The following is a 26,865-nucleotide window of genomic DNA, read 5'->3' as shown; positions in this document are numbered from 1 at the left end:
TCATGAGCATTCTGCAAAGGAAGCTTGTGTCTGCATGCCAAACATTTTTTAAACCCTTTTGGATCCATGCACATGTTAAACTACACACCCTGTACAGAAAAAAAAGTCAAAATTTACAGTATATTAAGTGAAAGAAAACAGAAAATGAACTACAGTGCAGGGATAAGGGAGCTAAAACATGGTAACAAAATCTGAAAAAGCACAGACTCCTGCAAAGCAAATGATTGAGCTGCTTGCCCGGGAGTGATGGCAAGCTAGACCTGTGGTATTCTTAGTTTAGCAATGCATTATGGGTAGAGGAGACAGACAGAGAGCTTAAGTCTTTGGGATATGGCCACTCTCAGATCTGATAGCCTGCAGATTGAATCCAGACATAAAAAAAAAATCAGATCCTCTTATTTTGCACATTCTTCTTGGTCTCTGCAGCAAACAAATATGCTCCTTTAGGGAAAATCTCTCTCTCTAGAACATTCCAGAGTACTGGCTGCAAAAACTGGCCCTAGTCAGAAAACTCGTAGGTGTGGTCTAAATTTTAACAATTTAGTGCAACCCAGTCCACAGTGGCAACTTATCCTTTAAGGATGTGACACTGTCCATTCCCCCCTTTGACTGCAACTGAAATATTCTTTTTCTCTGATTTGTACAGTCCAAGACAAGTTCTATTTCTTCAAGCATTTCTAGATTCCCCTCCAAAACAACTGTTCTTTCTAAACTTTATCCCCACCTACAGGATCAAAATGGTGTCAGAATGTTTCTTCGATCTTTCACTCACTACCTTGCCCCTTTTTAACATGGACTATACAGTCATCCAGTACATTATGATTCATCTCTGATTTAAAACACTGTTTACAGTAATACCTTCATATCATCCCCCTGAGTTTAAAATACTCCAATTTTCATTAAGAACGGCTGCCACAGTCTTAAACTGTCATATGGACAATTGTTACAGCTATTTCAGCAGCCTTTAGTCAAATTAACTGCTTCTTTCAATTTTCTGCCGAGCTTTATAAAGTATAGCAAAGTTGTTTGCACTCAAAATGCTTATTTTGATTTCTGCACAATACACTACTTACAATCAATATATGTAAATGTTTTCACGTGGGTGACCAGGTGGATGTTCTACATTTCAATGCACCACAACATAAGTCTTTTTTGACTATGTAGTTTGAATTACAACAGATTTCTGCCTACTTTCTACCTATGGCTATAGTAAAATGTTGCAATAAATGAACAGACAATGTTATTCAGCAGTTTAGAAACGGTATACATACAAGACCAACTACGCAGACTCACCTGCAACAAGAGTGGCAGCAACAGTTTCAGTAGCTCATCTTCCCCAGGTCTGATCTTCTCAAAGCATTCTAGCACCCATGTCAAGAATTCATGCCTGTCTAACATTCCATCCTTGCAAAAAAGAGAAAATAAAAATTCCTTTATGAAAAAAAGAGAGTTCAGATCCGTGACTCAATCACAAGGAATCGTGGGTTGATATACCAGAATAGGTATACTCAAAGTATCTTGCAACAAATTCAAGAATTCCCAATACATGTGCAGAATACAGCTATATTTAATTTTCTTATTTTAATAAATAATTCATATTTGTGCAAAATCCTCTCAATACTCCCCAATAAGGTTGTTCTCTTGAAATAAATGACAAGAATAATTATTGCACACTATATGCTATTTCTCTCTGCTCACATATGCAACATGGTTTTCAAATAAAAGCTTTGGTCACTTGGATGTTTTTATTGTGGGCAAAAAGGCAGTGGTGGAACAGGATTTTCCAGGAGGGGAACACAGGAAGTGTACAGCCTATTTCTGTGTCAAGACTGGTATTATGACCTTAGTATGTCATGAAATACAAATATAAAAAAAATCAACATTCCATCTGAAAAACCACCAAAGCAACATGAACTGAAAACTTTCTCTAAACTATTTCTTTAACACTACACCAGTTATTTCACACCCTATCCAGGTATGATAAAAATCCTGGACTTGGGCTTCATCAATGTGAGACAGCTTTGCTCCTCACCAACTGTCATTTCCCCATGATCATATTGAACCATAAAATCAGTAATCACCAAACGACTGACACCAGAAGCATCTTCCAAACATTTTACACTACAGTAGCATGTAGTCTACTAAAACTAAACGATGACCTGACTAAATTCAAAATCCCTTTCCAACCTGATGACCTCCACTGCTTATGTGCAATCCTTTACTGCAAAATTCTATATACATTTAAATAACTGCATAGACATATTTGCCCCCCTCCAAAGTAAATAGCAAAACTAAAAATTAACTCTTGGAGTAGTACCCAACTATAAACAGGCTATATAATAAAAGAAAAAAATTAATTGCATGCAAAAATAAATTAACCTATCAAGATAACACTTCTGCTAAACTCAGCAGGGAACTCCAGACACTGCAAAGAGTCAACCAAAGCCAACATGAGAGGTAAATAAAATAACCATCCAGTCGAAGGATAACTAGAAAGCCTCCTTTACCTATGTTAGAAACCTCAAACACAATGTGCAGCACTGCAAAATTATCAACAGTAAATGATACCAAATACTTGGATCCAGAACATAACCAATCTGCTAGCAGATACTTTCAGTTCTAACTTAACCACCTCTCTTCTCCTACACTCCCAGCTCTCATACTTGCATTTACACCCCTCCTGTAATATCCCATGAACAAGTCTTCAAGGCACTACCCAAAGTCAAAGAGTGCTTCTATGGGGCTGGATAACATACTGATTTGCTTACTTACACAAGCTGTCTGTGCAAATCCAAGGTAAGCAGGACTCTCACTAGTAGAGTGAGAAGGAAAAAAAGGAAGGGAGTTGTACTGCCTGATTGAAGGACAGCTCATTAACAACCTTGGGCATAAAAAAAAAAAAAAAAAAAAAAAGGAGGAATGGCCATAAGAGCAAAAAGCTCAGAAACCATCAGAGTAAGTAAAAGCAAGCAGCAAGACAGTCTTCCAGGCGGAGTATAATGGAGCTGAAATAAAAGTTATTTACTCACCTTAACTATGCATCTGTGTTGCCCTTTTTCATTCCAGACTCTTGGATCTGACTCCCTAGCTCCTCCCCTTACCCATGATGCCCCCTTGCCACTGCAAAACATCAGACCGAGTTTACAGTTACTGTACAATAGTCTAGAATATAATTTACAAAAAGGAAAGGAACGGCATAGGGGTTCAAAGAAGAACAGTGGTTCCAAAAATCTATCAGGTCACTTGCAAAAAAATAAAAAAAAGGAAAGTGGGTAGGGGGTGGGAAACTGAGGAGGAATAAAAATGTACAACACAGATGATTGCTATAATGAGTACATGACTTACTCTGATGTTGTCACTATCATTCATTCCTCAATGTATGGGACAAGAGTCCCCAGCTACAACAAACCTAGGTGGCCCCATGTTCCCAAGTATTGCAGATCCAAAAGTAGCCCTGTTCCTGAACATGTTGTCCAACTTGTAATGAGCAATAAAGGTAAGTGAATTGGACCAAGTGGCTGCAGCACAAATATCATCAATGGAAACTCTTGCCCAGAGAGCAGATGATATGGCCATAGACCTAATAGAGTGACCTTTTGGATATCTTGACAGAGATAAACCTCTCAAAAAGTAAACATAAGAAATACAGTTTGAAATCCATCTAGCTTAGTTGACTTTAGATACTGGTTTTCCCAATTTGTAATGTACAAAGGAAACAGAGCTGGTAAGTCCAAGAACCTTCGCTCTATGAAGATGAAAACTAAGCTGCCTATGTAGCTCCGAAAGGTGAAGCATTTTCTCCTTGACTGGTAAATTAATTTCTTTGTTGACGTTTGTTTTAGAGGCGATTTTTGGTAAACAGGATGGATTAGTGCACAAGGTAACCATCTTTAAGGAAAATCAGTTAAGGCGATTTTGAAGAGAGGGCTTGGAGTTCAGAAACTTGCCTAGCTGAAGTAATAGCTACAAGAAAAACGGTCTTCCAAGAGAGAAATTTAAGATCAGGCTGAGCTGAAGGCTCAAAGGAAGGTCGAACTAACCTCTGCAACATAAAGATAAGATCCCAAAGTGGAGAATGATCTTTAATCAGAGGTCTAAACAAAAATGTACCTTTAAGGAATGCCTTACATAGTCTGGATGAAGCTAGAGGAAAGGCATGATCTCCAATGTGATAGTTAGATGGCTACAAACTGAACTTAAATTATGGAGAAACTAGCACCTCCCTGAAAAACTGAAGCAAGAAAATCTAAAACAGCAGGAATGGAAGCAGTAAAGGGATGGAATTCTCTTTGTTGTGCCAAACAGGAAAATCTTTTCCATTTACTCTTGTATATTTTACTTGTCAAAGGTTTCTGGGAGAAAATTAAAATTTGATGAACTGGAGAAAACCTGGAATGACAAGCCATCACTGGAATTGGAGAAACCATGCAGCCAACTTGAGGCCTGAAATATCCTGGTGAGCCATTCATGAGAGATGAGATACCAGGTCTGGATTGGGGCCCAGTGTCCAAGGAGGACACAGAAGTTGAGATTACTGTAAGAGGAATCAAACTTGTGAGCCCTGACAGGGGCAAAAAGAATAACCTTGTTTTTCAAAAGGAGTGCTTTCTGAAGAAATATGGGGATTAGAGGGATGGGAGGGTAAGTGTACAGGAGACCAGAGGGCCAAACAAGGGACTACAGCATCTCTCAGTGACTCCCCCTGAGGGGGAATTAGGGCAAAAAACTGATCCACTTGTTTTTGAGGGTCGAGGAGAAAAGATCACCGCAAGGTCGATCCCATTGGCGAAAGATCTTTTCCACAACTTTATGATCGAGAGAACACTTGAGGCATCAGAATACTTCTGTTGAGCTTGTCAGCTACAACACTGGATTTCCCTGGTATGTGCATTGCTACTATAAAGCTGTTGGAAGAGATCACCCACTGCCAAACTCTCATTGCTTCTCGGCAAAGGGGGCAGGACCAGCTTACCCCCGTTTGTTAATGTCCCATACTATTGATATTGTCCATCTGGATAGCAACTGTCCCCAGAGGAAGAGAGCTCAGAAAGGGCTGCAACATTAAAAAGGGCCAATCATCTCCAAGACATTTATAATCAAACTGATTTCTTCTGGGGACAATGTGCCTTGAACAGTCCATCCCAAGAAATGCCCCCCACCCACCTCAATTGGGAGGCATCCATGGTCAACGTGGCCACTGGGGTAAGAAGGATAAAGGGACGTCCTCACCAATCTTCATTGGTCAGGATCCACCAAAGTAGGGAGTTCCTGCAAACCTGAGAAAGCTTTACAGGAGAAGTCAAAGCTTGTTGAAGAAGCGACCATTGTACTGCCATAGTCGACTAGAGAAGGTGAGCAGTGATTAGTACAGTAACTGCTGCAACCACAAAACCCAAGTCCTGAAGTACCATTTTTTTCTGGAGGAAAAGGGTGTGGTAAGATCTGACCGACATGTCTCAAGTTGTGAACTCTGTTTTGTAGCAGAAAGGCCAATTGATTGATAGTATCCAGATGAGCACCTATGAACTACAAGACTTGAACTGGCTGAAGATGGGATTTGGGGAAATTAACTGATCCCCAGGGACTGACACAGTAAGTAATCCTTTGTTTCATTGAGTAGATGCCTGGATAGGGCAGTGAGGAGCCAGTAATCTCAACAAGGAAACGCTCTGAATCCGAACAGTCTGAGATGAACTACCACCGCTGCCATACACTAACTCCCTGGGTGCTGTAGGGAGACCAAAGGGCAGGGCTCTGAACTGATAATGACTGGCCCCCAGCCGAAAACGCAAATACCTACGAGAATGTGTTAATTCTGATGTGATAGTACGCATCTTGAGGGTCTATGGATCACATCCAGTAATCCTTCTGCAGAAGAGGCAGTATGGACTGAACTATGAACATCAGGAAAGTACAGTTGTGTACACTTACTATAAATGTAGATGTTAGAGTGTACTCACTGTTGCAGTCATGACATTTGGGTTATCTGCCTGCAGGTAGCCCTCAGCTGGCCTAATTATCAAAGTCTTGGGTCCTGCGTCGGATGCTCTCTCTTCTTCCATGACATCAGGTAGTCAGGGGTATAAAAAGCATGCAACCAACTCCATTACATCAGTTTTTCTTACCCCAGATGTCAGGTGCCCCCACAATGGGAAGCAATTATATACAAGGTTACACCTCTAACAAAAAGCAAATACAACAGAAAGCTTAAATACAGTAAACAAGAAGAAAGGTATAGCCAATAGATGTCAGGGGGCTGGAGGGAGGATAATCAGGACTGCAACAGTGAATACACTCTATCATCTACATTTATAAGTGTACACAACTATACTATGTTCTTAGTGTTTCACTGTTGAGGTCATTACATTTGGGTAGATTCCCAAAGCTAAGGAAGGGAGGAGGCAGTTAGAGAGCATTAAGACTAGTTATTAAGCCCTGCAAGACTGCAGTGGCAAAACCAGCTCTAGATTTAGAAACAAATAGGCAAGTGGTAATGCTTGGTGAAGGTATGTACAGAGCTTCAGCTAGCAGCTACTAGGATGTTCCTGGTAGGAACACCTCTAAGAAAGGCTGTTAAAGTAGATGCAGACCTGGTGGAATGTGATCTTATCACATGCGGGGAAGGTTTTCCATGGTGCTTATAGCAGAAATGAATGCAATGGCCTATCCACTAAGAAATGGTTTGCTTTGAAATGGCCTTCCCCATCTGCCCCTGACAGCAAAGGCAACTTAGCAGCTGTTCAGTTTTCCTGATAGGCTTAGTGCTGTCCAAATAAAATCCAAGTTGTCTGTGCACATCCAAAGAGTGCAGTATTTGTTCTCCTTTGTTCTGTGCGTTAGAAAAGAAGGTTGGCAAATGGACTGATTAAGGGCCACACTGGATGCCACCTTAGGCATAAAGGAAGGACTGGTCCTGAGGGACACTGTCTGCATGGAAGACTATGAAGGGCTCCACTGCCATAACGGCCTGTAATTCAGACACTCTTCTTGCTGAAGTGATGGCTAGAAGGAATGCTGTTTTCCAAGAAAGGAATTTCAACTCTGCAGTTGCCACTGGCTCAAAAGGAGGTAGAGTGAGCTTTTCCAATACAAAGTTAAGGTCCCAGGCTGGAGTAGGGGCTCTCCTGGGTGGTCTTAAATTTTTGGGCCCTCTGAGGAATTGCTTCAGCAGGGGGTGAGAGAACATGGGTGGCTCAGTATTGTAATGTGCTGAAATGGCTGTGGCATGAAATTTAATACATGAGAAGGAAAGGCTCTTGTGGAGCATCTCTGTTAAGTACTGAAGAATATGCAGTAAGCTGGGTACTGTTGTGCCCATCCCCCGAGTCTGGCTCCAGGAACAGTATCTTTTCCACATTTCAGCATAGGATTTTCTAGTACTAGCCTTCCTTGCTTCCAGAATGACATCCAGGACTTGCTTACTGAGGGAGGATATTGGAGAGCTCAGTTAATTAGCCAGGCTGCAAGGTTCTGGGTTTGAAGTTGAGGGTGCAGAATCTGGCCATCCAACTGGGACAGCAGGGAAGGGGTCTGAGGCAGGTGCCATGGTTCCAGCAGTGACATACTGCGCAAGAGAGAGTACCAGTGTTGGCGTGGCCAGTCTGGTGCAATTAGAATTGTCCTTGGCTTGTCCTGTTTAATCTTTAGCACTTTCAAGAGGAGAAGCAGAGGGGGAAAGGCATAAACTAACAGGCTTTGCCAGGTGAAGGACAGGGCATCCACTTTCCAAGCTTGTCTGTGGGGAGTCATTGTGCAGAATTTGTCCAATTGGTAGTTCAGAGGGGAGGCAAAATGGTCTATCTCTGGGCTCCCCCCATTTGTTTCTCAAAGTGTTGAATATCTTTGGTTCCAGTTTCCACTCATGTGGGTCCATGAGATTTCTACTTAGGTTATCGGCCAGTGAATTTAGCTTGCCTGGCAGGTATTGAGCTTGTAGGTGCAATTGATGGCTAGTCTGCAGAGAGGGTATGAGTGGGTTCCTCCCTGCTTGTTTATGTACCACATAACAGTGGTGTCTGTATTTACCAATAACTGTCCTGGAAGAATATGGTCCTTGAAGGCTGTCAGAGAATTCTGTACAGCTAACATTTCTTTTTGATTGATATGCAGGTGCATTTGACTCTGGTTCCATTGGCCCTGAATGCACTGCCTGCCAAGTGAGCCCCCATGCACAGTCTGATGAGTCTGTTAGGGTTTGGGCGGCAGGGGATAGAGTGAATGGCAGTCCCTTGTTGTGGTAGCAGGCCTCTGCCCACCAAAGGAACTCTGTCTTTATACAAGGAATTATAGGGATCATTGATTCCAGGTCCTGAGAATGTTGACACCATAGGCTTTTTAGATACCACTGTAGTTTCCTCATATGCAGTCTTGCATATGGAATTAGTAGGATGCAAGACACTTTGAACCCCAGGGCTTGCAGTATTTTTCTTGCAAATAGTGGCCAGTAGTTGAAGTAGGCTGTTAAACTTGTTTCTCTGGTGTGAGGTAGGCCTTCTGGGAAGTGGAGTTCAAGCTTGCTCCCAGGAATACAGTTTTTTGGCAGGGTACTAAGTGAGATTTCTTTTCATTTATGGTGTAACCCAGTGAGGTTAGCAGCTTCTTTACAAATGCCAGATGATTCAATAATATGTCCTGGCTTTCTGCCTGAATTAGACAATCATCCAGGTATGGGTATATCTGAATATTTCTTTGCCTGAAGAATGCAATGACTGGAGCTAGGCACTTTGTGAATACCCTGGGCGCAGTAGATAAGCCAAAGGGAAGTGCAGAGAACCGATAGTGCATGGAGACTGCTCTGAAGTGTAGGTATTTTCTGCAAGACTCCGTTATTGGGATGTGCAGGTAAGTTTCCTTTAAGTCCAATGCTGTCAACCAGGCATTTTAGCCTAGCATGGGAAGCAGCTGATGAACAGTTAGCATTTTGAATTTTGTGATTACCAAAAATGTGTTTAGAATAGACAGGTCTAGGACATGACACCAGGAGTGGTCTTTTCTGGGTACCAGGAAAAGTCTTGAGTAAAAACCTTGTTCCCAATCCTGTGCTGGGACAGGCTGAATAGCCCTGATATTTAGAAGAGAGAGAACCTGCTGTAGAGCCACTGCCCACTGATTTGGGGGTAGGTCTGGTCAACTATTTGGGGTTGGCAAGGAGTGGAAGTGGAATCTGTATCCTTGGGAAACTATATTTAAAACCCATTTGTCTTGGGTAACAAGTTCCCAGTTTTTTGCATGCAAGGCGATTTTCCCCCCAAGGGGGTAGATAGTTCAGCAGGGCTTGGAAGGTTTAAGGTTGTCATTTTGACAGTTTACCATAGGGATGTGGTCTTACTACTTACAGCTATGAAAGTGGGAGCCTCCCACTGCTTAGGCCTGTGAGTAACTTGAGACTGTAGCCTAGGTGGTCTGCTGTTCCTGGGTTTGTACTGAAGGCCTGGAAGAGACAGGAAAGGACCAATTCTTAGAAGGCCAATGTCTACTAAATCTGGGAGGCTGTACTTGCAAGAAATATTTAACAGTTTGCATAGATTTAGCTTTTTCCTCCATCCTTTTAAGTACTACTTCTGCTTTGTTGCTAAACAGGCAGTCCTGTTTTAAGGTAGCACCCAGTAATTTAGCTTTAACATGATCTGGCAAATTTTGCTCCTTACGCCAAGTATGCCTTTTAAGAACAGACCTAGTGACAGCAGCCCTGCAAGATGCTTCTAGAGTCAAAACCACATTGCAAAGTATGTTTACCAACTTGTTCAGCAGAATGCATTAAATCCTGTAATTATTTTCAGCACAATCAGGAATCAACATTTTCTGTTTAAGAAGTCCAATAATATGCTGCTGATACTTTATCATATGAAATTGGCAGTTTAAGGCCCTAATGGCCAAAGTAGCATAAGTGTATACCTTCTTAACCAATCTGTCCAGGGGCCTGGAATCTCTATCAGAGGGGGTAGGGTTTTTGGCAGTAGTAGCCTTAATGCCTTTGGGTCCTCAGTAGATTCTTAAAGAGGAACTTGAGAGAGTCAGGTACTCTGTAAAACCGGTCAGGTTTTCTGGGAGCCAGAGGTAAAGTGTCTGGGACCAGAATAGATTCCAAGAAGGCATCACCTACAATGTCCAGTACAGGAGGGATAACTAAAGGCCTGTGTTGAGGTAGGAGTAAGAATTCCCTAAGCCTCTTTTGGAGTCAGAGTAATCCTGGCTTTCCCAGCGGAAATGCTCCCCAAGAGAGTGTGCAAGGTTTCACCAAAAGAGAAGTCTTCTGGAGGGGAAGCAGAGGGTGTGTAGTCCTCTGCATCAGAATCCTCATAGGTAGGCAAGGGCAAATATTAGTCATCAGAAGAAACAGAAATATCAGAATCTTGATCAGAAGAATCAGAAGGAAAATCAGTTATAGGTCTCTTAGAGGGAAAAGGATGGCTTCCCCTAATTAAAGTAAGGTCTTCAGCTATTCATATTTGTTTTTTAGGCATATGGGCCTGACCATGCGGTTTGGACGTCGGTTTTCTAGGTTTGGGTGGAGTTTTAGGCCTTGAAGAAGAAGGCATTGGTTTGATATGCAAGTCCGCAGGCCTGAATACACTCTCAGAAGCTGGTGCCTGCACAGCGGCTCCGGACCCACCCAAGGTAGAGACATCCGCAGGTTCCATAGTTGAAGCATCTCGCGGCATACCGGACTCTGAATGGGTCTCAGTAGAAGCCTGCGAATCTCAAGCAGTGTGTATCGGGGGCTGAGAAAGCGCCAGAGTACCAGCGAATTGACTAGCTTAACTGAAGCATTGTCAGCAGCTTTGGACCTATGCAGTCTGTCTCTGTCTTTATCTTTATGTTTTTTTCGGAATGTTGGTAGTCGGGTGGCTTACCGAAGCCATTTCTGGATAATTAAACAGAGTACCGAAGCAGTCTGCAGCAAAAATGGACAGATGACGAATAGTTTGAGGATTGAATAAGGCACAAAACTGACAGCAAGGGACGTCGTGGTCTGGGCCTAAGCAAGGAATGCAGTACGAATGAAAATCTTTGAGGTATTTGCTTTCCACAGGTAATACAATTGTTAACTTTTACTGACAGTTTAGAGCAAGAAAAAGGATCCCCAACGGGTTACTTAGCTTTTTTGAAGACTTTGGTTCTGAAACTCTAAAACGAAAATTTCAGGAGTCGGCCGACCGGCACTTCCGAACTGCTGCTGCTTTGGGCACCTCGTGGCAAAAAAGACTGATGTAATGGTGTCGGCTGCATGCTTTATACCCCTGACAACCTGACTTCATGGAAGAAGAGACAGCAACCGACGCAGGACCCAAGACTTTGGTAATCAGGCTGGCTGAGGGTTACCTGCAGGCAGATAACCCAAATGTAATGACTGCAACAGTGAAACACGAAGAACACCTTGGGGATGTTTAGAAACTGATTCAGCGGACTGAGATCCAAAACTGGTCTGTAGTCCAGTTTTCTTTAGCACTAAAAAGAACCTTGAGTAGACACCAGATCCTCTTTGGTCTGGTGTGACCTCTTGGACGACTCTTGTCTAGCAGCTTTTGAATTTCTAGAGCTACCTCCCACTGATTGGGTGATACATCAGGGAGAAATTTCTTTTTGGCTGTTGGAATTTGTAAAAAGGGAATGAAATAAAGTACAGTTGTGTGCACTTACCATAAATGTAGATGTTCAAGAGTATTCACTGTTGCAGTCCTCACACTTGGGTTATCTGTCTGCAGGTAGCCCTCAATCGGCCCAAATACCAGTATCTTCGGATTTCTGCATTGGATGCTGTTGCCTCATCCATGACGTCAGGTCGTCAGGGGTATAAAACATGAAGCTGACGCCATTACATCAGTTTTTCTTGCCTCATATCAGGAGCACGCAAAATAGAAGCAATCAAATGGTGTGGAACACCTCCAGTAAAAAGTAAATACCATTTCCATAAAGATATGGGCAAAAAAGAGGATAGGTAGAAAGTACAGAAAGATGGCGCTGGAGGGAGTGTAATCAGGACTGCAACAGTGAATACACTCAAACATCTACATTTATAGTAAGTGTACACAACTGTACTATGTTCTTTGTGTTTCATTAGTGCAGACACTTGGGTTGATTCCCATAGCTGAGGAAGGGTGGAGGCAGTCAAGTAGTAGTAGGGCTGGCTAGCAGGCCTTTTAAGACTGCTGTGGCAAATCCAGCTCTCGATTTTGAAAAGACAGGCAAGTGGTAATGCTTGGTGAAGGTGTGTACAGAACTCCAGGTTGCAGCTTCCGGGATGTCCCTGGTAGGGACTCACCTGAGAAAAGCTGTAAGAGGTTGAGATAGCCCTAGTGGGATGAGGCCGGATCCCCTGTGGGGTAGGTTTTCCATGGTGTTTGTAGCAGAAATGGATGCAGTGTTCTATCCATTTAGAAATGGTTTCGAAATGGCCTTGCCCTCCGCCCATGTAGCAAAGCTGACTAGCAGCTGGTGAGATTTTCTGAAAGGTTTAGTCCTGTCAAGGTAGAACCTGAGCTGTCTGTGCATGTCCAAAGAGTGCAGGATCCTTTCCCCTTTATTCTGAGGATTAGGAAAAAAAAGGTTGGCAAATGGATGGATTGGTTTAAAGCCACACTGGATACCAACTTGGGCATAAAAGATGGGTTAGTCCCAAGGGAAACCCTGTCCACATGGAAGAAAATGAAGGGTTCCACAGCCATAAGGTCCTGTAACGCAGACACTCTTCTTGCTGAAGTGATGGCAAGCAGCAAGGCTGTTGTCCAAGAGAGGAATTTTAACCTGCTGTAGCAGCAGGCTGAAAAAGGGGAAGCGTGAGCTTCTCTAGTACAAAGTTAAGGTCCCAGGCAGGAGTGGGAGCTCTCCTTGGGGGTCTTAAATTGTTAGCTTCTCTCAGGAACAGTTTGATCAGAGTGTGAAAGAAGAGGGGTGGGCTCAGTATTGTAATGAGCTGAGATGGCAGAGGCATGAATATTAATTGATGAGAAGAACAGGCCTTTGTGGAGCAGCTCTGCTAGGTATTCTAGGATTTGAGGCAAGGAGGGCACGACTGCGTCCTTCCCTTGAGAGTGGCTCCAAGAACAGTATCTATTCCACTTTTCTGAATAGCAAAAACGAAAAAGAACACAGCTTACACCACCCACTATGTAGTCTTGGGATACCCAGTATACTCCACCAGTTATAAAGATGTACGAGCAGCATACATTAAATATAAAATCCACAATTTATTGTAAAAACGATACAGCCAAAAATCAAAAAAATAGTTGAGCGCTTTCACCCGTTAGAATTACAGGCTTCATCAGAACTAGATTACATCATTAGTTCAAAAACAGTTTAAAGTTTTTGGCGCCAAAAGATACTTTTCTGAATAGGATTTCCTAGTACTGGGCCTCCTGGCCTCAAGGATAACATCCAGCACCTGTTTGCTGAAGGTTGCTGGTGATGCATTCAGGGAACAAGCCAGGCTGCCAGGTTCAGGGTTTGCAGCTGGGGGAGGCAAAATCTGTCCCTCCTGCTGGAACAGCAGAGAGGGGGTCTGATGTAGGTGTCAGGTTGGCACTGCTCTCAGACTCTCTCAGACTGCGTAGGAGTGGGTACCAGTGCTGGCGTGGCCAGTCTGGTGCAATAAAGACTGTCCTTGACCTGTCCTGTTTGATCTTGAGGAGTACTCTTGTAATGAGGGCCTGAGGGGGAAGGCATAGATTGAGAAGTTTTCACATGTGAAGGATAGGTCATCCACTTTCCAAGCTTGGCTGTGGGGAATTCTGGTGCAAAATTTGTTTAGTTGATGGCTTTGTAGGGATGCAAAAAAGACCACCTCTGGTGTCCCCCACCTGTGTATTAGAAGTTTGAATGAGTTTGGTCCCAGTTTCCACTCGTGTGGGTCCATTAGATTTCTGCTTAAGTCGTCTGCCAATGAATTTTGTTTGCCTGGCAGGAATTGAGCTTGCAGGTGCACTTGGTTGCTTAAAGCTGTGTTCCACAGAGCCATGGCTAACCTGCAGAGTAGGTAGGTTAGAGTCCCCCCCCTACTTAAGTACCACATAACTGTGGTGTCATCAGTCTATCAGTTATCGTCCTGGCAGTATAAGGTATTTGAAGGCTGTCAAGTGCATGCTGTACAGCTAACATTTCTTTTTGATTGATATGCAGGTCAATTTGCCCTGGGCTCCACTTGCCTTGAATGCATTTGCCTGCCATGTGAGCCCCTATGCATAGTCTGATGCATCTGTTGTCAGTTTGGATGGCGGGGGGTTGTGGGAAAGTGAGCCCCTTGTTGTGGTTGCAAGCCTCTGCCCAGCAACGGAACTATATCCTTAAGCAAGGAATGATAGGAATCACTGTTTCCAGGTCCTGGGAATGTTGACACCAGAGATTTGTTTTAAGTACCACTGAAGTTTTCTCAGTAGAATACATCAGGCAATGGACCCTAGGGCTTGCAGTATTTGTCTTGCAGACAGCTGGGTTTGGGGGAGGGGGGGGGGGCAGTAATTTGAAATAAGTTGTCAAACCTGCTTTTCTGGAGTGAGGAATGCCATCTGGGAAGTTGTTTTCAAGCTTGCTCCCAGGAATACAATCTTTTGGCTGGGGACCACATGTGATTTCTTTTAGTTGATGGTATACCCCAGAGAAGTTGAGTCTCTACAAACGTCAGGTGCTGAAGTAGCAATTCCTAACTGTCCGCCTGAATCAGGCAATCGTCTAAGTATGGGTAAATTTGAATATTTCTCTGCCTGCAGTAAGCAATGGCTGGAGCCAGGCACTTTGTGAATACCCTGGGCGCAGTAGATAAGGCAAAGGGAAGTGCAGAGTACTGATAGTGCAGAGATCCTGCCCTGTAACGTAGATATTTCCTGCAAGATTCCCTTATGGGGATGTGCAGATCAGCATCTTTTAAGTCTATGGTAACTAGCCAGGAGTCCTTAGCTAGCATAGGAAGGAGCTGCTGGTGTGTAAGCATTTTGAATTTGGTACCACCAGGAAGGTGTTTAAGGATGACAGATCCAGAATACGGTGCCAAGAGTTCTCTTTCCTGGACACCAGGAACAGCCTGGAGTAAAAACCCTGTCCCCTTTGCTCTGATGGCACAGGTTGAATAGCCCTGACACTGAGAAGAGAAAGTACTTGCTTTTGGGCCTCTGTCCACTGGTTTGGAGGAAGGGCTGGCAGAGAGTGGAAACAATCTGTACCCCTGGGATACAAAGTTTAAGAAACATCAGTCCGGGGTAATATACTCCCAGTTTTTTTGCATGCAGGGCGAGTTTTCCTCCTACGGGTGCAAGTACTTGGGCATGGCTGGGAAGGATTAAGGACAAGTCATAGTGAACTTTTTCCATAGGGGGGTAGCTTACCACTCCCAGTTTTTGAGGAGGGAGCACTCCACTGTTTAGATCTGTGCATACCTGAGACTGTAGTCTTTGTGATCGATTGCCCCTCGGTTTGGGCTGAGGACTGGAAAGGACCAGTTTTTTAAAGGTTAATGCCTACTGAATCTAGGTGGATGTACCTGTAAGAAATCTAACAGTTTGCATGGATTTAGCTTTATCCTCCCTCTTTTTAAGAGCTTCTTCTGCTTTAGAACCAAACAAACATTCTTGGTTTAATGGAACATCAAGCAAGTTTGCCTTGACATGGTCTGGCAAGATTTGTTCTTTCAGCCAAGCATACCTTCTCAGAACAGACCCAGTGACAACAGTCCTGCAAGATGCTAAGGCATCAAAACCACACTGCAAAGTATGTTTAGTTTACCAACTTGGTCTGCAGAAAGCATCAAGTCTTATAAGTCCTTATTTTCAGCACAATCGGGAATCAACATTTTTTAATATGCTGCTGGTTACTTCAACATGGGAAACTAGCAATTTAAAGCCCTGATGGCAAGAGTTGCAGAGGTATAAACCTTATCCCCATCTGTCTAGAGTCCTAAAATCCCTGTCCGAAGGGGTAGGGTTTTTGGCTGTAGAAGCCTTAATACCTTTAGGTCCCTGGGTAATGGTCTCTGGATCAGCAGTGGGATTTTTCGAGAGAAATTTGAGAAAGTCAGGTACTCTGTACTGTCAGGCTTTCTAGGAGCAGGTGCTAAGTATCAGAGGTAAGGCTGGATTCTAGGAATACAATCTACAATATCCAGGACAGGGTGAATAGCTACAGAGGCCTACGCTGAGGCAAATCTAAAAATTCCCAGAGTCTCTTTTTGGACTGAGGGTAGTCGTGGCATTCCCAGTGGAAATGTTCTCTTAGGGTATGCAAGGTTCACCAAAAGAAAGGTCCTCTGGTGGGGAGGCTGAGGGAACTGAATCCTCTGCATCCGAGTCCTCATAGGTAGATAAGGGTATGCCCTGGTAATCACAGAGGTCAGAGTCAACAGACTCATGGTCTGAAGAATCAGAAGGAAAATCAATTCTTTGTCTTTTAGAGGGGGAAGGCTGGCTTCCCCTAATTAAAGTAATAAGGACTTCAGCCATTCTAAGCATTTGTTTCTGTGGCATGGGAACTTAAGAATGTGCTTTGGTCATCTGTTTCCTAGGCGTAGTGCGAACTCTGGGCCTAAGAAATTCGGTAGAATCAGTCATTAACGAAGTAGTCGGCTTGATACGAACATTGGAAGGTCTGAATACACCCTCAAAAGCCGGTGCCTGCACAGCGGCTCCAGACCCATCCAAGGTAAAGACATCCGCAGGTTCCATAGTCAAAGAAGCATCTCTTGGTATACCAGACTCCGAATGGGTCTCAGTAGAGGCCTGCGAATTTGTAGAAGCAGGTAACAGGGGCTTCTAAAGTGCCTCAATGAATACCGGCAAACTGGCGACTAGCTTAACAGAAGCATCGTCAGCAGTTTTGGACCTATACGGTCTGTCTTTATCTTTGCGTTTTTTCAGAAGATCGGTAATCGGATGGCTTACCGAAGCCATTTTAGAATACTGAGAACGAGTGCAAAAGAATTTAGACAAAAATAGCCCAATGACTAATAGTTCCGGCAAGGCACAAAACCAACAGCTAGGGACGTCGTGGTCTGGGCCTAAACAGGTGAAGCAGTAAGAATGAAAATCTCTGAGGCCTTTTCTTTCCACAGGCAAGACAATTGTTAACTTTTTCTGACATCGGTTAGAGCAAGAAAAAAGGATCCCCAATGGGGTACTTAGTTTTAGAAGACTTCAGGTTTGAAACTCGAAAAATTAGAAGTTATGTACCTACCATAACGTTCCATGTTAGTTGTCTTCTCTCGCCTTCTTTCTTGCTGGATGGGTTCGGAGCCGAGGATTGGCACTTGCTAAGCTCGAGAGTCACTTTTCCCAGCTCGAGGCAGCCCCATATCCCATGATGCAAGGCGGTAATTACCCAGATCTCGTTTAGTATCTAGAGGAAAAACTGCCTATAAAAACTTTCCACTAAGGAAAGAGAAACACTAACCTAAAAAGGCTGTAATGGAAACCAGGTAATCAAGGACAAGAACTATCTGGTGTCCAAGGAAGAAGAATCTTCCAGAGAAAAGGGGAGATCAAGGTCTGTCCAGGCTAGGGGGACAGGAGGGAGGGAACGCAAGAAAGAAGGCGAGAGAAGACAACTAACATGGAACGTTATGGTAGGTACATAACTTCTAAATGTTAAGTTGTCAATCTCGCCTTCATTCTTGCTGGATGGGACTGCGTCCCTAGCACCTCTATCCTGGGTGGCTCAATGGAACAGACTCTTGAGAACAGTGGAACCAAAGCTTGCCCTGTCCCTGGAGGCCAAATCCAATTTGTAATGAGAAACGAAAGTATGAGGAGTGGCCCAAGTGGCTGCTGCACAAATAGTATCCAAGGGTAGTCTAGCCTGAAAGGCTGTAGAAGTGGCTAGACCTCTTGTGGAATGAGCTTTAGGTTTTGAGTTCAGCTGTTTGCCCCTAAGCTGATAAATGTCAGAAATGGTGGAAGATAGCCATCTAGATAAGGTCACTTTAGAAACAGGGAGACCTTTTCTATTTTCAGCATAAGACAGGAAGAGCTGATCTGACTTCCTAAATTGCTTTGTTCTATCCAAGTAATATCTAAGTTGGCGATGAACATCTAAGTAATGCAATTTTTGTTCCGCCCTGTTAGAATAATTTGGAAAAAATACAGGGAGATCAATGGATTGGTTTAAATTTGCCTTAGAAGCAATCTTGGGCAAAAAGGATGGGTTGGTTCTCAAGGACACTCTGTCTTTGTTGAAGACCAAATAAGGGGGACGAACACAGAGGGCATGAAGTTCAGACACTCTTCTAGCAGAGGTAATAGCGACTAGAAAAAGTGTCTTCCAAGAAAGAAACTTTAATGAACATGAAGCAGCCGGTTCAAAAGGGGGAAGTATCAAGGATGTCAGCACTAAATTTAAATCCCACTGTGGTGGAGGATCTCTAACAGGGGGTTTAAGAAGGAACACTCCTTTGAGAAAGGTTTTACAAAGTTTGTGGGACATAATGTTGTGGTATGCAAAGCCGACATGAAAGTTCGAGATTGCAGCCAACTGAACTTTGATTGTGGAAGACGAAGAACCGGAGTGAAAAATTTCCGCAAGGAAATCCAAGACCGACTGAATAGGGGCAGTAAAGGGGTCTATGTTCTTAGATTTTGCCCAAAAAGAGAAGCATTTCCACTTGCTAGAATAAATCCTCCTGGTAGAGGACTTAAGAGAAGCTACTATGATATCTCTAACGGGGTTAGAGATCATAGGAAGCCTGGCTAAGGAAGGAAGTGGAGGAACCAAGCTGTGAGGTTGAGGGAAGGGACTGACCGGTGCAGTTGACCCGACTGGTGGGTCAGAAGATTTGGAACTGGGTCCAGATGCCAAGGCCGCACCAAAAGATGGCGATGAAGGAACAGGAACCAAATTTGTCGAGGCCAGTAAGGGGCAATGAGAATCATTTTGGCTCTCAAGACGGTAGCTTTCTGGAGTACTTGTGGTATCAAAGGAAAAGGAGGAAAGGCATAAAGAAGTCCCCGGGGCCAATCTTGGGTAAGAGCGCCTCTGGGGGGATGGCCCGGAAGTGGGAAGAGAGAAGTCTGGGCATTTGCTGTTTTGGGGTGTAGCAAAAAGATCGCAGCATGGGCGGCCCCACTTCTGAAAAATCTCCTCCACAATGGATTGCTTGAGAGACCACTCGTGAGGCATGAGAATAGCTCTGCTCAATCTGCCCGCTATTATGTTGGTTTTCCTGGGGATATGCTTTGCTACCAGAAACCGATGAGAGGAGATCGCCCATTGCCAAAGTCTGAGAGCTTCTCGACACAAGGGATAGGACTTGGTTTCGCCCTGCTTGTTGATGTACCACACGACGGACATGTTGTCCGTGTGAACTGCAATTGTCCCTAAAGGGAGAAAGTCGTCGAGGGCTTGCAACGTTAAAAGCACTGCTCTCATCTCTAGGACATTTATGTGCAGGTGGTATTCCAACGGTTGCCACGTGCCATGAACCATCCTGCCCTGATAATGTCCCCCCCACCCGATCAGGGAGGCATCCGAAGTGACCGTGGCTACCGGGGCAACAAATGGTCTGCCCTGATGAACTAGAGGAGAGGAAATCCACCAGGATAGATGGTTCTTGCAGGTCTGTGTCACCAGAATCTTGTGACGCATGGGAAGCTGTTGGAAGGACCATTGGGTGAACAACATCCACTGTAGGAGACGCATGTAAAAGCGGGCCACAGGAAGAAGTGTTATGGCAGCTGCCATGAGGCCCAAGACTTTTAGGACCAACCTGGCTTGCGCCCTGTTGCTGGATAGGATGATCCGAACGTAGTTTTGGATATCGAGGATTCTCTGACTTGTTAGGTTTGCTGACATCCGAGTAGTGTCTAGATTTGCGCCTATAAAGGTAATAGATTGGCAGGGCGACAAGGAAGACTTTTCGAAGTTGACTGAAATTTTTAAGTGGCCGCAGAGACGTAGAGTGTAATCTCTGGCTTGGAGGAGTTGATGCCTGGTGGTGGCTGAGAGGAGCCAGTCATCGAGATACGGAAACACCTGGAATCCTTGACGTCTCAGGTGAGCCGTGACCACTGCCATGCATTTGGTGAACACACTGGGGGCTGTAGTGAGGCCAAAGGGCAGGGCTCTGAATTGAAAATGACTGGTCCCCAGCCGAAAGCGGAGAAAACTTCTGGAGCGTCTGTGAATCTTTATATGATAGTACGCATCCTGAAGGTCTATGGAGCACATCCAGTTGTCTTTGCCCAGAAAGGGCTAAATCGATTGAAGTGTGACCATCCGAAATCTTGTCTTTTTGACAGACTTGTTGAGCCTGCTGAGGTCTAATATTGGTCTCCAGTCTCCCATCTTTTTGGGGACCAAAAAGAACCTTGAGTAGATTCCAGACTCTAAATGATCTTTTGGTACTGGCTGGATGGCCCTTTTCTTTAGAAGTTTTGACACCTCTAATTTCGCAATTTCCCTTAGACCGGGTGGTACGTCTGGAAGGGAACCTCTGAGGGAAGGGGCTTTCCTCGAAGGGAATCTTGTAACCCTCGGAAATGATCGACTGTACCCATTTGTCTTGAGAGAGGGAAAGCCAGGCTTCTGGGTACAGCGACAATCTTCCCCCGACTGCCTCCAAGGGTGGGCAGTCGGGCAACACCTCAGGGATGCTGGAAGGGCTTGTCAGAGAGAGAGGCTCTCTGAAGCCCTGGTTCTGCGGACCCCCTCTGCCACTAGGGCGGCGTCTATTGTTATTACCCCCTCTGCCTCTGGGGGTAAACTGACCACGTGCGTCCGGCATCACTCCCTGAGATTTTCGGAACCACATCTTCCCCCCCTTCTGACCTTTGGGATAAGGCCTGGAAGGGGCGGAGAAACGGACTCCTACGGCAGAAAGAGTTTTGCCATCTTGCTCGCACCTGGTCAAAGTGTCCTTCACCTGAGGACCAAACAATGTTGACCCATCAAAGGGAGAGTTTGTGAAGGACGCCTTAAAAGGGTCTGCAAAATTACAGAGCCGCATCCAGGACTGACGTCTGAGAGCCACTCCTGTGCCTGCAGCTCTACTCGCCCCATCGGCTGCATAAGAAATGAGCCGCATGGAGGAGTTGGTTATGGAATTAAGGATTCCCAGCTGAGAAGCAATCTTTTCTTGAGCTCCTGCTGCTGAAGGATCCTGTACTACTTCACCTAATTCTTTAAGGATGTCCCTTTTGAAGTCTGGTGAAGTGACAAATAATTCAGCGAAAGCATAGCAAAGGTCGCTGAGGAAAACATCCGCTTGCCATACCTGTCCATGGTCCTAGACTCCTTATTAGGAGGATGGACTGGTACGGAAGGATCTGCAAGTTCCTTCTTGGTGGCGGCCACCACCACCATGGCATCAACCGGGACACCTTTGGTAAGAAACTGCTTTTCAGCGGAGGCCGTAATAAATTTTGAAGGTCTCCTGGGGACTGGTTCCACCGAATCAGGAGATGCCCACATCTTTCGAGCTATGACCTCCATGAGAGGGTCGAAAGGCGGAGACACCCAGGAGGTGGAGGGTCGAGATCCAAAAGCCTCCAGGTATACCGATTCATCCTCGGAGGGGTTTATGGATGGCCAGTTCCCCCTCTGTTTAAGGAGCTCAAGGATGTCTGAAAAGGAGACATCCTCAGAGGGGGATCTTGGGGACCCCTCCGATTCATCCAAATCGGTATCTGATGTTGTAGACTCAGGGGAGTCTAAGTGCTTCCTCTTGCAGGTCCTCTTACGCGGGGGTTCACCTGAAGGATCAGGAGAAACCTCGGAAGAGGAAGTTCTTCCCAATGGGGAAACCTGGGGCAATGGATCTCTGGGTCCGGGAACAAGAGAGCGGGAAGAGGTATCTACAGGCACCATAGAGGGAGGAGCTAAAGGAACCGACTGCTGACTGAGCTCAGGGGCTAGCACACTCATCACCTCGAAGGCTCCTCTCCCAGGGAGGGCCGAGAGATCCCGCTCCGAAGAAACGGGGATCCCTGGTCCCACCGAGAGGGAAGGCTCCGAAGCAGATGGGGCCGAGCTCACCAAGGCCGAAGCCCCGAGAGGGAGAGCGGTGTCGGACAAGGGTCCGATGCCACTCGCCCCCTCAGAACCGACCAGGGAAGCCCGATGCCCGGATCCCTCCAAGGAAGGTCTCAAGGAGGAGATAGGAGTCGAGGACGATGGAGCCGAAAGGTGTGGTATCGGCTCCGAAGCCGCAACAGTCACGGTACCAATAAACTCCGGCTCCAAACTCTGTAGGAGAGTCGAAGGAGGAATCTCAGGAGGGGGTAGAATAGCGGTAGTCTGTTGAAATGGGCTATGGAGCATTTGGGCTAGTGCCTGTGATTTTAATAGCCTACTCACCACACTCTCTAAATCATGGTCTGATAGCCTGGAAGACCTCGATGATCGGCTCCGATGGCTCCGCTCCGAAAGCAGGGGGGAAGCTGGAGCCGAGTGTATAGATTCCAAAGAAGGAGATCTAGACCTCTTTTTGGACGGAGCCATTGGAGCCGAAGAAACCTCAGCTCCAGTTGGAGCCGATAACTTATCGGCTCCGAGTGGAGGCACAGATATCACGGCTCCAGCCGGTGCAGAGACATGCTTCGATGCTAGGGTGTCTGCTCCAGCCGGAGCAGACACAGCTGCCGAAGCCAGGGTATCTGAGCCGAACGGCGCCGATACTGTAGCTTCCACTTAGAAAAGATCGGCTCCGGACAGAGCCGATGTCGACTCCGGCGGAGTCGAAACCAAGACCGACTTGGACACCGAAACCTGGGTCTTGGAAGACTTGGAGGGCTTCCCGGAACAGACCTTGGCCGAGGAGCTCTCAGGCTTAAGGGGACCTCTGAGGATCAATTTATTTCTACGTTCCTGCAGGACTCTCTGGCTAAAGGAATGACAGATAGCACAGGAGTCCTGCAGGTGTAGGGGTCCCAGGCAATAAATACAAGAAGTGTGACCGTCTGTCAGAGACATCTTCTGACAGCACGAGTCACACTTCTTGAAACCTGAGACCCTAGTATCTTTAGACATGTCTGACCTAAAACACACACACACACACACAACAATCAGACCAAAAAAGATACTAATAACTAAATTATTATTATGAGTAAATAATTAGTTATTATTAACAGTGACACAACACACACACACCTAATTTCTGACAGGAACTGTGAGGGTGGGAAAAGGCCTAAGGCCCGAAACACAGAAAACTATGTAAGAGTGAACTAAGTGGGAATACACCACACAACACCCACACCTAGGAAATCCTGACAGGAACTGTAAGGGAGGGTAAGGCCTAAGGCCCAAAATTCTAAGACCTAAGAATAAGGGGTTAAAGAAAGGGGTATGGAGCTAAGTGAATATAGGATTTACTAAAATTGCTATAAAGAAAAAAATTTAGGGAATTGGATCTAAATATCCTGACTAACAACAATATAAAATCACTTACCAGGAGCTGGTAAGAAAGAAGACCTCATTAGCGAAGCGGCAAACGAGATCTGGGTAATTACCGCCTTGCATCATGGGATATGGGGCTGCCTCGAGCTGGTAAAAGTGACTCTCGAGCTTAGCAAGTGCCGAGTCGGAGCAGAGGATCGGCTCCGAACCCATCCAGCAAGAATGAAGGCGAGAGTGACAACTTAACATCAAAAATTTCAGGTAGCTGCCAACCGGCACTTGCGAACTGCTTCTGCTTCGGGCTCCTGCGCAGCAAGAAAAACTGATGTAATGACATCGGCTGCATGTTTTATACCCCTGGCGACCTGACGTCATGGATGAGGCAACAGCATCCGACGCAGAAATCCCAAGACTCTGGAATTCGGGCTGACTGAGGGCTACCTGCAGGCAGATAACCCAAGCGTGGTGACAGCAACAGTGAAACACGAAAAACATCCTCTAGATATGATCCTTTGCACCCAAGAACTTTCTCTGATAGATGCCCTGATGTCTAGGTACAAAGACAAGTGCCCCCTGACTGCCTCCAGAGAAAAACAGCCAGGCAATCCTTCAGGAGCACTGAAAGAGCCTATCTGAAAAGGAATTTCGGAACCATTGGTTTTGCAGACCCCCTCTGCCATGAGGGTGCTGTCTTCCATTATTTCCCCCTCTGCCTATGGGAAAAATTTTCCTTCATGAAATCTGAAAAGAACCTTAGGATTTTCAGGACTACATCTTTTTCCCAGAGTACTGATTACTAGAAAAGGATCAATGTGGGGTATAAAATGGATTCCCACGGCAGACCAGGTCTTTCCATCTTGCTCACTATGTGAAAGTGTGCCTTTAACAGTGGGCCCAAACAAGGAAGAAGGAAGGTCTATCAAAGGAAGCACTGATGGAGGAAGACTTCAAGGGCTCTGCAAAATTTCACAAATGCATCCAAGCATGTCTCCTGATGGCAATGCCTGAACCCGCAGCCTGTGATGAACCCTCAAATACAAAAGAAATTATCCTCATGGACATATTAGATGTGGAAAAGAGGGTGGCCAGTTGCAAGGAAAAAAACTTTTGTTCCTCTGCTGACACTAGCCCAGAGGCAGAGTTACAGGATTCCTTAATCACGTCCCTCTGTAATCTACTAAAATGTGGCAAATAATTAAATGACCATAAGGCAAAGGTTGCGGATGTGTACACATGCTTTCCAAACCTGGCCAACGCCCTATACACTATTAGTGTGATAGACCGTGGAGCTCTGTTCAGCCAGCTCCTTTTTTGTGGCTGCAGCAACAACCATGGCATCTACAGGAATTCCCTTACTCCAGAAGGTTCTGTCCTTAGGTGGAGCTAGGTTCTTGTCCAAACGATGGGGAATTGGTCCTACGGTATCTGGTCTCTTTCAAGCCCAGAGGGAGACTAGGTCTACGAGGTCATCTGCTAGGGGGTTAACATAGAAAGGTACACAGGCTGGACCCGAAGCCTTCTAGCAACACAGACTCAGAGGAAGGAGGTACGGGGGACCAACCATCTTCTTGGTGAATATCTCTAGAATGTCCCCAAAGGAGATATCTGATGGTGATCTGGGGGACCCTTCCCCTTCATCAAAATCTGTCTTTTCAGTAAGATGTTCCTGGAGTGGGGGATCTAATTTTCTCTTCTTACACAACCTCTTCTGGGGAATGTCTTCAGTGGGATGATCTGAAGAGGTGTCAGAAGAAGCGTTAGGTTCTTGGACTGGAACTGTCTGGAAACTCATATGGGCCTGCTCTCCCTATGGAATAGGCAGATATGGCTCAGAAGCTAGATCGTAAGGATGGATAACATAAGGATCCATAGAAATGACTCTAAAGTGATCTCAAATGAGAAAATATACTCTCTACCACCTCAAAGGCAGAGGGATCATGAAAAGCAGTAGCCAACCTCACAGATGCCAAAACTCAGTTCTGTCAAGCTGACACTGCCCAGATCTCCGCTCCAAGGAAAGAGTCAGACCAGAGCTGTCCAGCGCCAAGCCTCAGAGGAAGAAAAGGCTCCAAAACCCTCGAAGTCAAAGACACACCCTCCCCCGATCCAGCACCAATGCCTCGGGGCTCCCAGTCTCGTCCTGCTAAAGGGTGTGCCAAATGAGTCAGGGACACAGAGTTTAGGAAGAATCTATCTTTGGATCAGACACTTAGATTCTCGGGTCTTTCAGATCAGACAGCTCCAAAATTGCTGGCTGGTTCAGACAAGGAGAAACAATGGGATGGGAAACAGGTTGAAGATTCACGGAACTGATGGGAGAGACAGCCAGTAAAATCCCCCTCTGGATCTGAGTTCTGAGAAATTTAATCATCCTATCCACATCAGCTTTGGTGAGACTTCAGGAGGATGTGATGGATGATGAAATAGATGGAGGACGCGACAACCTCCTGGGAGTTTCCTGTAAAAAGGGTGACTGGAGCTGTGTAGAGATTGGCTCCAGAAAACCAAGGGCTCCAAGGACGAGGTGATTTTGAAACAGCTGGCATTAGATCCGAAGAAATTAGATCAGAGTGTTTTGGGATTTTGGCAGGCTGCTGCAGCACTGGAGTACACTTTGGGGACTGAGCAGGAGAGCTTTTCCTGTGCTTCCGGGATCCAAAGAAGGTTTAGATTTTTGGATGGGGTATGAGTCCCTGATACAGAAGCAGATGGAGCTAACACATGAAGAAGGCCCATCAGTACCAGTTTATTGCACCTATCATTAATGGTCATGGTACTAAACCCCGCACAAATTTGTCAAGGGGAACCCAGGTGGATTGGGCCTAAGAATTGGGTATCTTGTGCCCACTTAAATCTAGTTGGCTTCTCAGCCACGACCAGGAACAAAGAAATGCATTTATTTTATTTATTTTACATTTGTTAACAGGGTAGAGTCCGGCTGGGCAAGAAGCCCATTTTCAGCAGAGACCCGGGGAGATGAGCTCCATAACAATAGTAAAAAAAGATTACAAAAAATTAATAAAAGATTTACAAACAATACACAAAAAATTTGACAGTTGCCAACAATCACAATTTACAAAAAGGTGAATGGAAAACAGAAAACATTACATTTCTTAAGCCTCATTACAGACAGTAATATACAACTCATTAGATGTATATAACTAAAAACATTGTGGTATTGTCATTTGGTAGAAGACAAGAAGTTAGCAGAATAGAAAGCCAAAGGGAGACAAAACTCTTCCCAAAAGGAGACAAAAGGGGAAAAAAGTTACCAACAATGGTAAAACAAACTACCTCTGGTAGACCAGCACAAAAAAAAGAGTTATGAGCAATGGTAACAAGAAATACCTGAAAAAGGGAAAAGAAAATTGCAAAAAAATGATAAAGTAATTTTTACTCACAAAAGCTTGAAAAACTACAACCCATAGCTCGAAGCAATGCAATCCACATCTGAACCATTAAAGTAGCAAACGACATCTGAGGTAACAGTGGCAAGAGGCAGCAGGATAAGTGGAGGAGCTTAAGACCTTGCAAAGAGACGTCCTGCGGAGGCTGGACAGC

General features: G+C 45.1%; 1 protein-coding gene across 1 annotated transcript in view; it reads right to left on the bottom strand.

Annotated features, from left to right (window-relative positions):
- Window positions 1-26,865, bottom strand: part of MED12 (mediator complex subunit 12) — a 4,088,267-nt gene that overhangs the window by 3,537,052 nt on the left and 524,350 nt on the right. The window contains exon 6 of the mRNA XM_044054827.1: window positions 1,294-1,404. Coding sequence (XP_043910762.1) covers window positions 1,294-1,404 — 111 coding nt within the window. The remainder of the gene's footprint in view (window positions 1-1,293; window positions 1,405-26,865) is intronic.

Source organism: Protopterus annectens, chromosome 13.part0 (assembly GCF_019279795.1).
Source record: "Protopterus annectens isolate FY-2018-M chromosome 13.part0, PAN1.0, whole genome shotgun sequence".
Classification (NCBI taxonomy): domain Eukaryota; kingdom Metazoa; phylum Chordata; order Ceratodontiformes; family Protopteridae; genus Protopterus; species Protopterus annectens.
The sequence above is the reverse complement of the archived record's forward strand: the minus strand, read 5'-3'. Positions and strand labels throughout refer to the sequence as shown.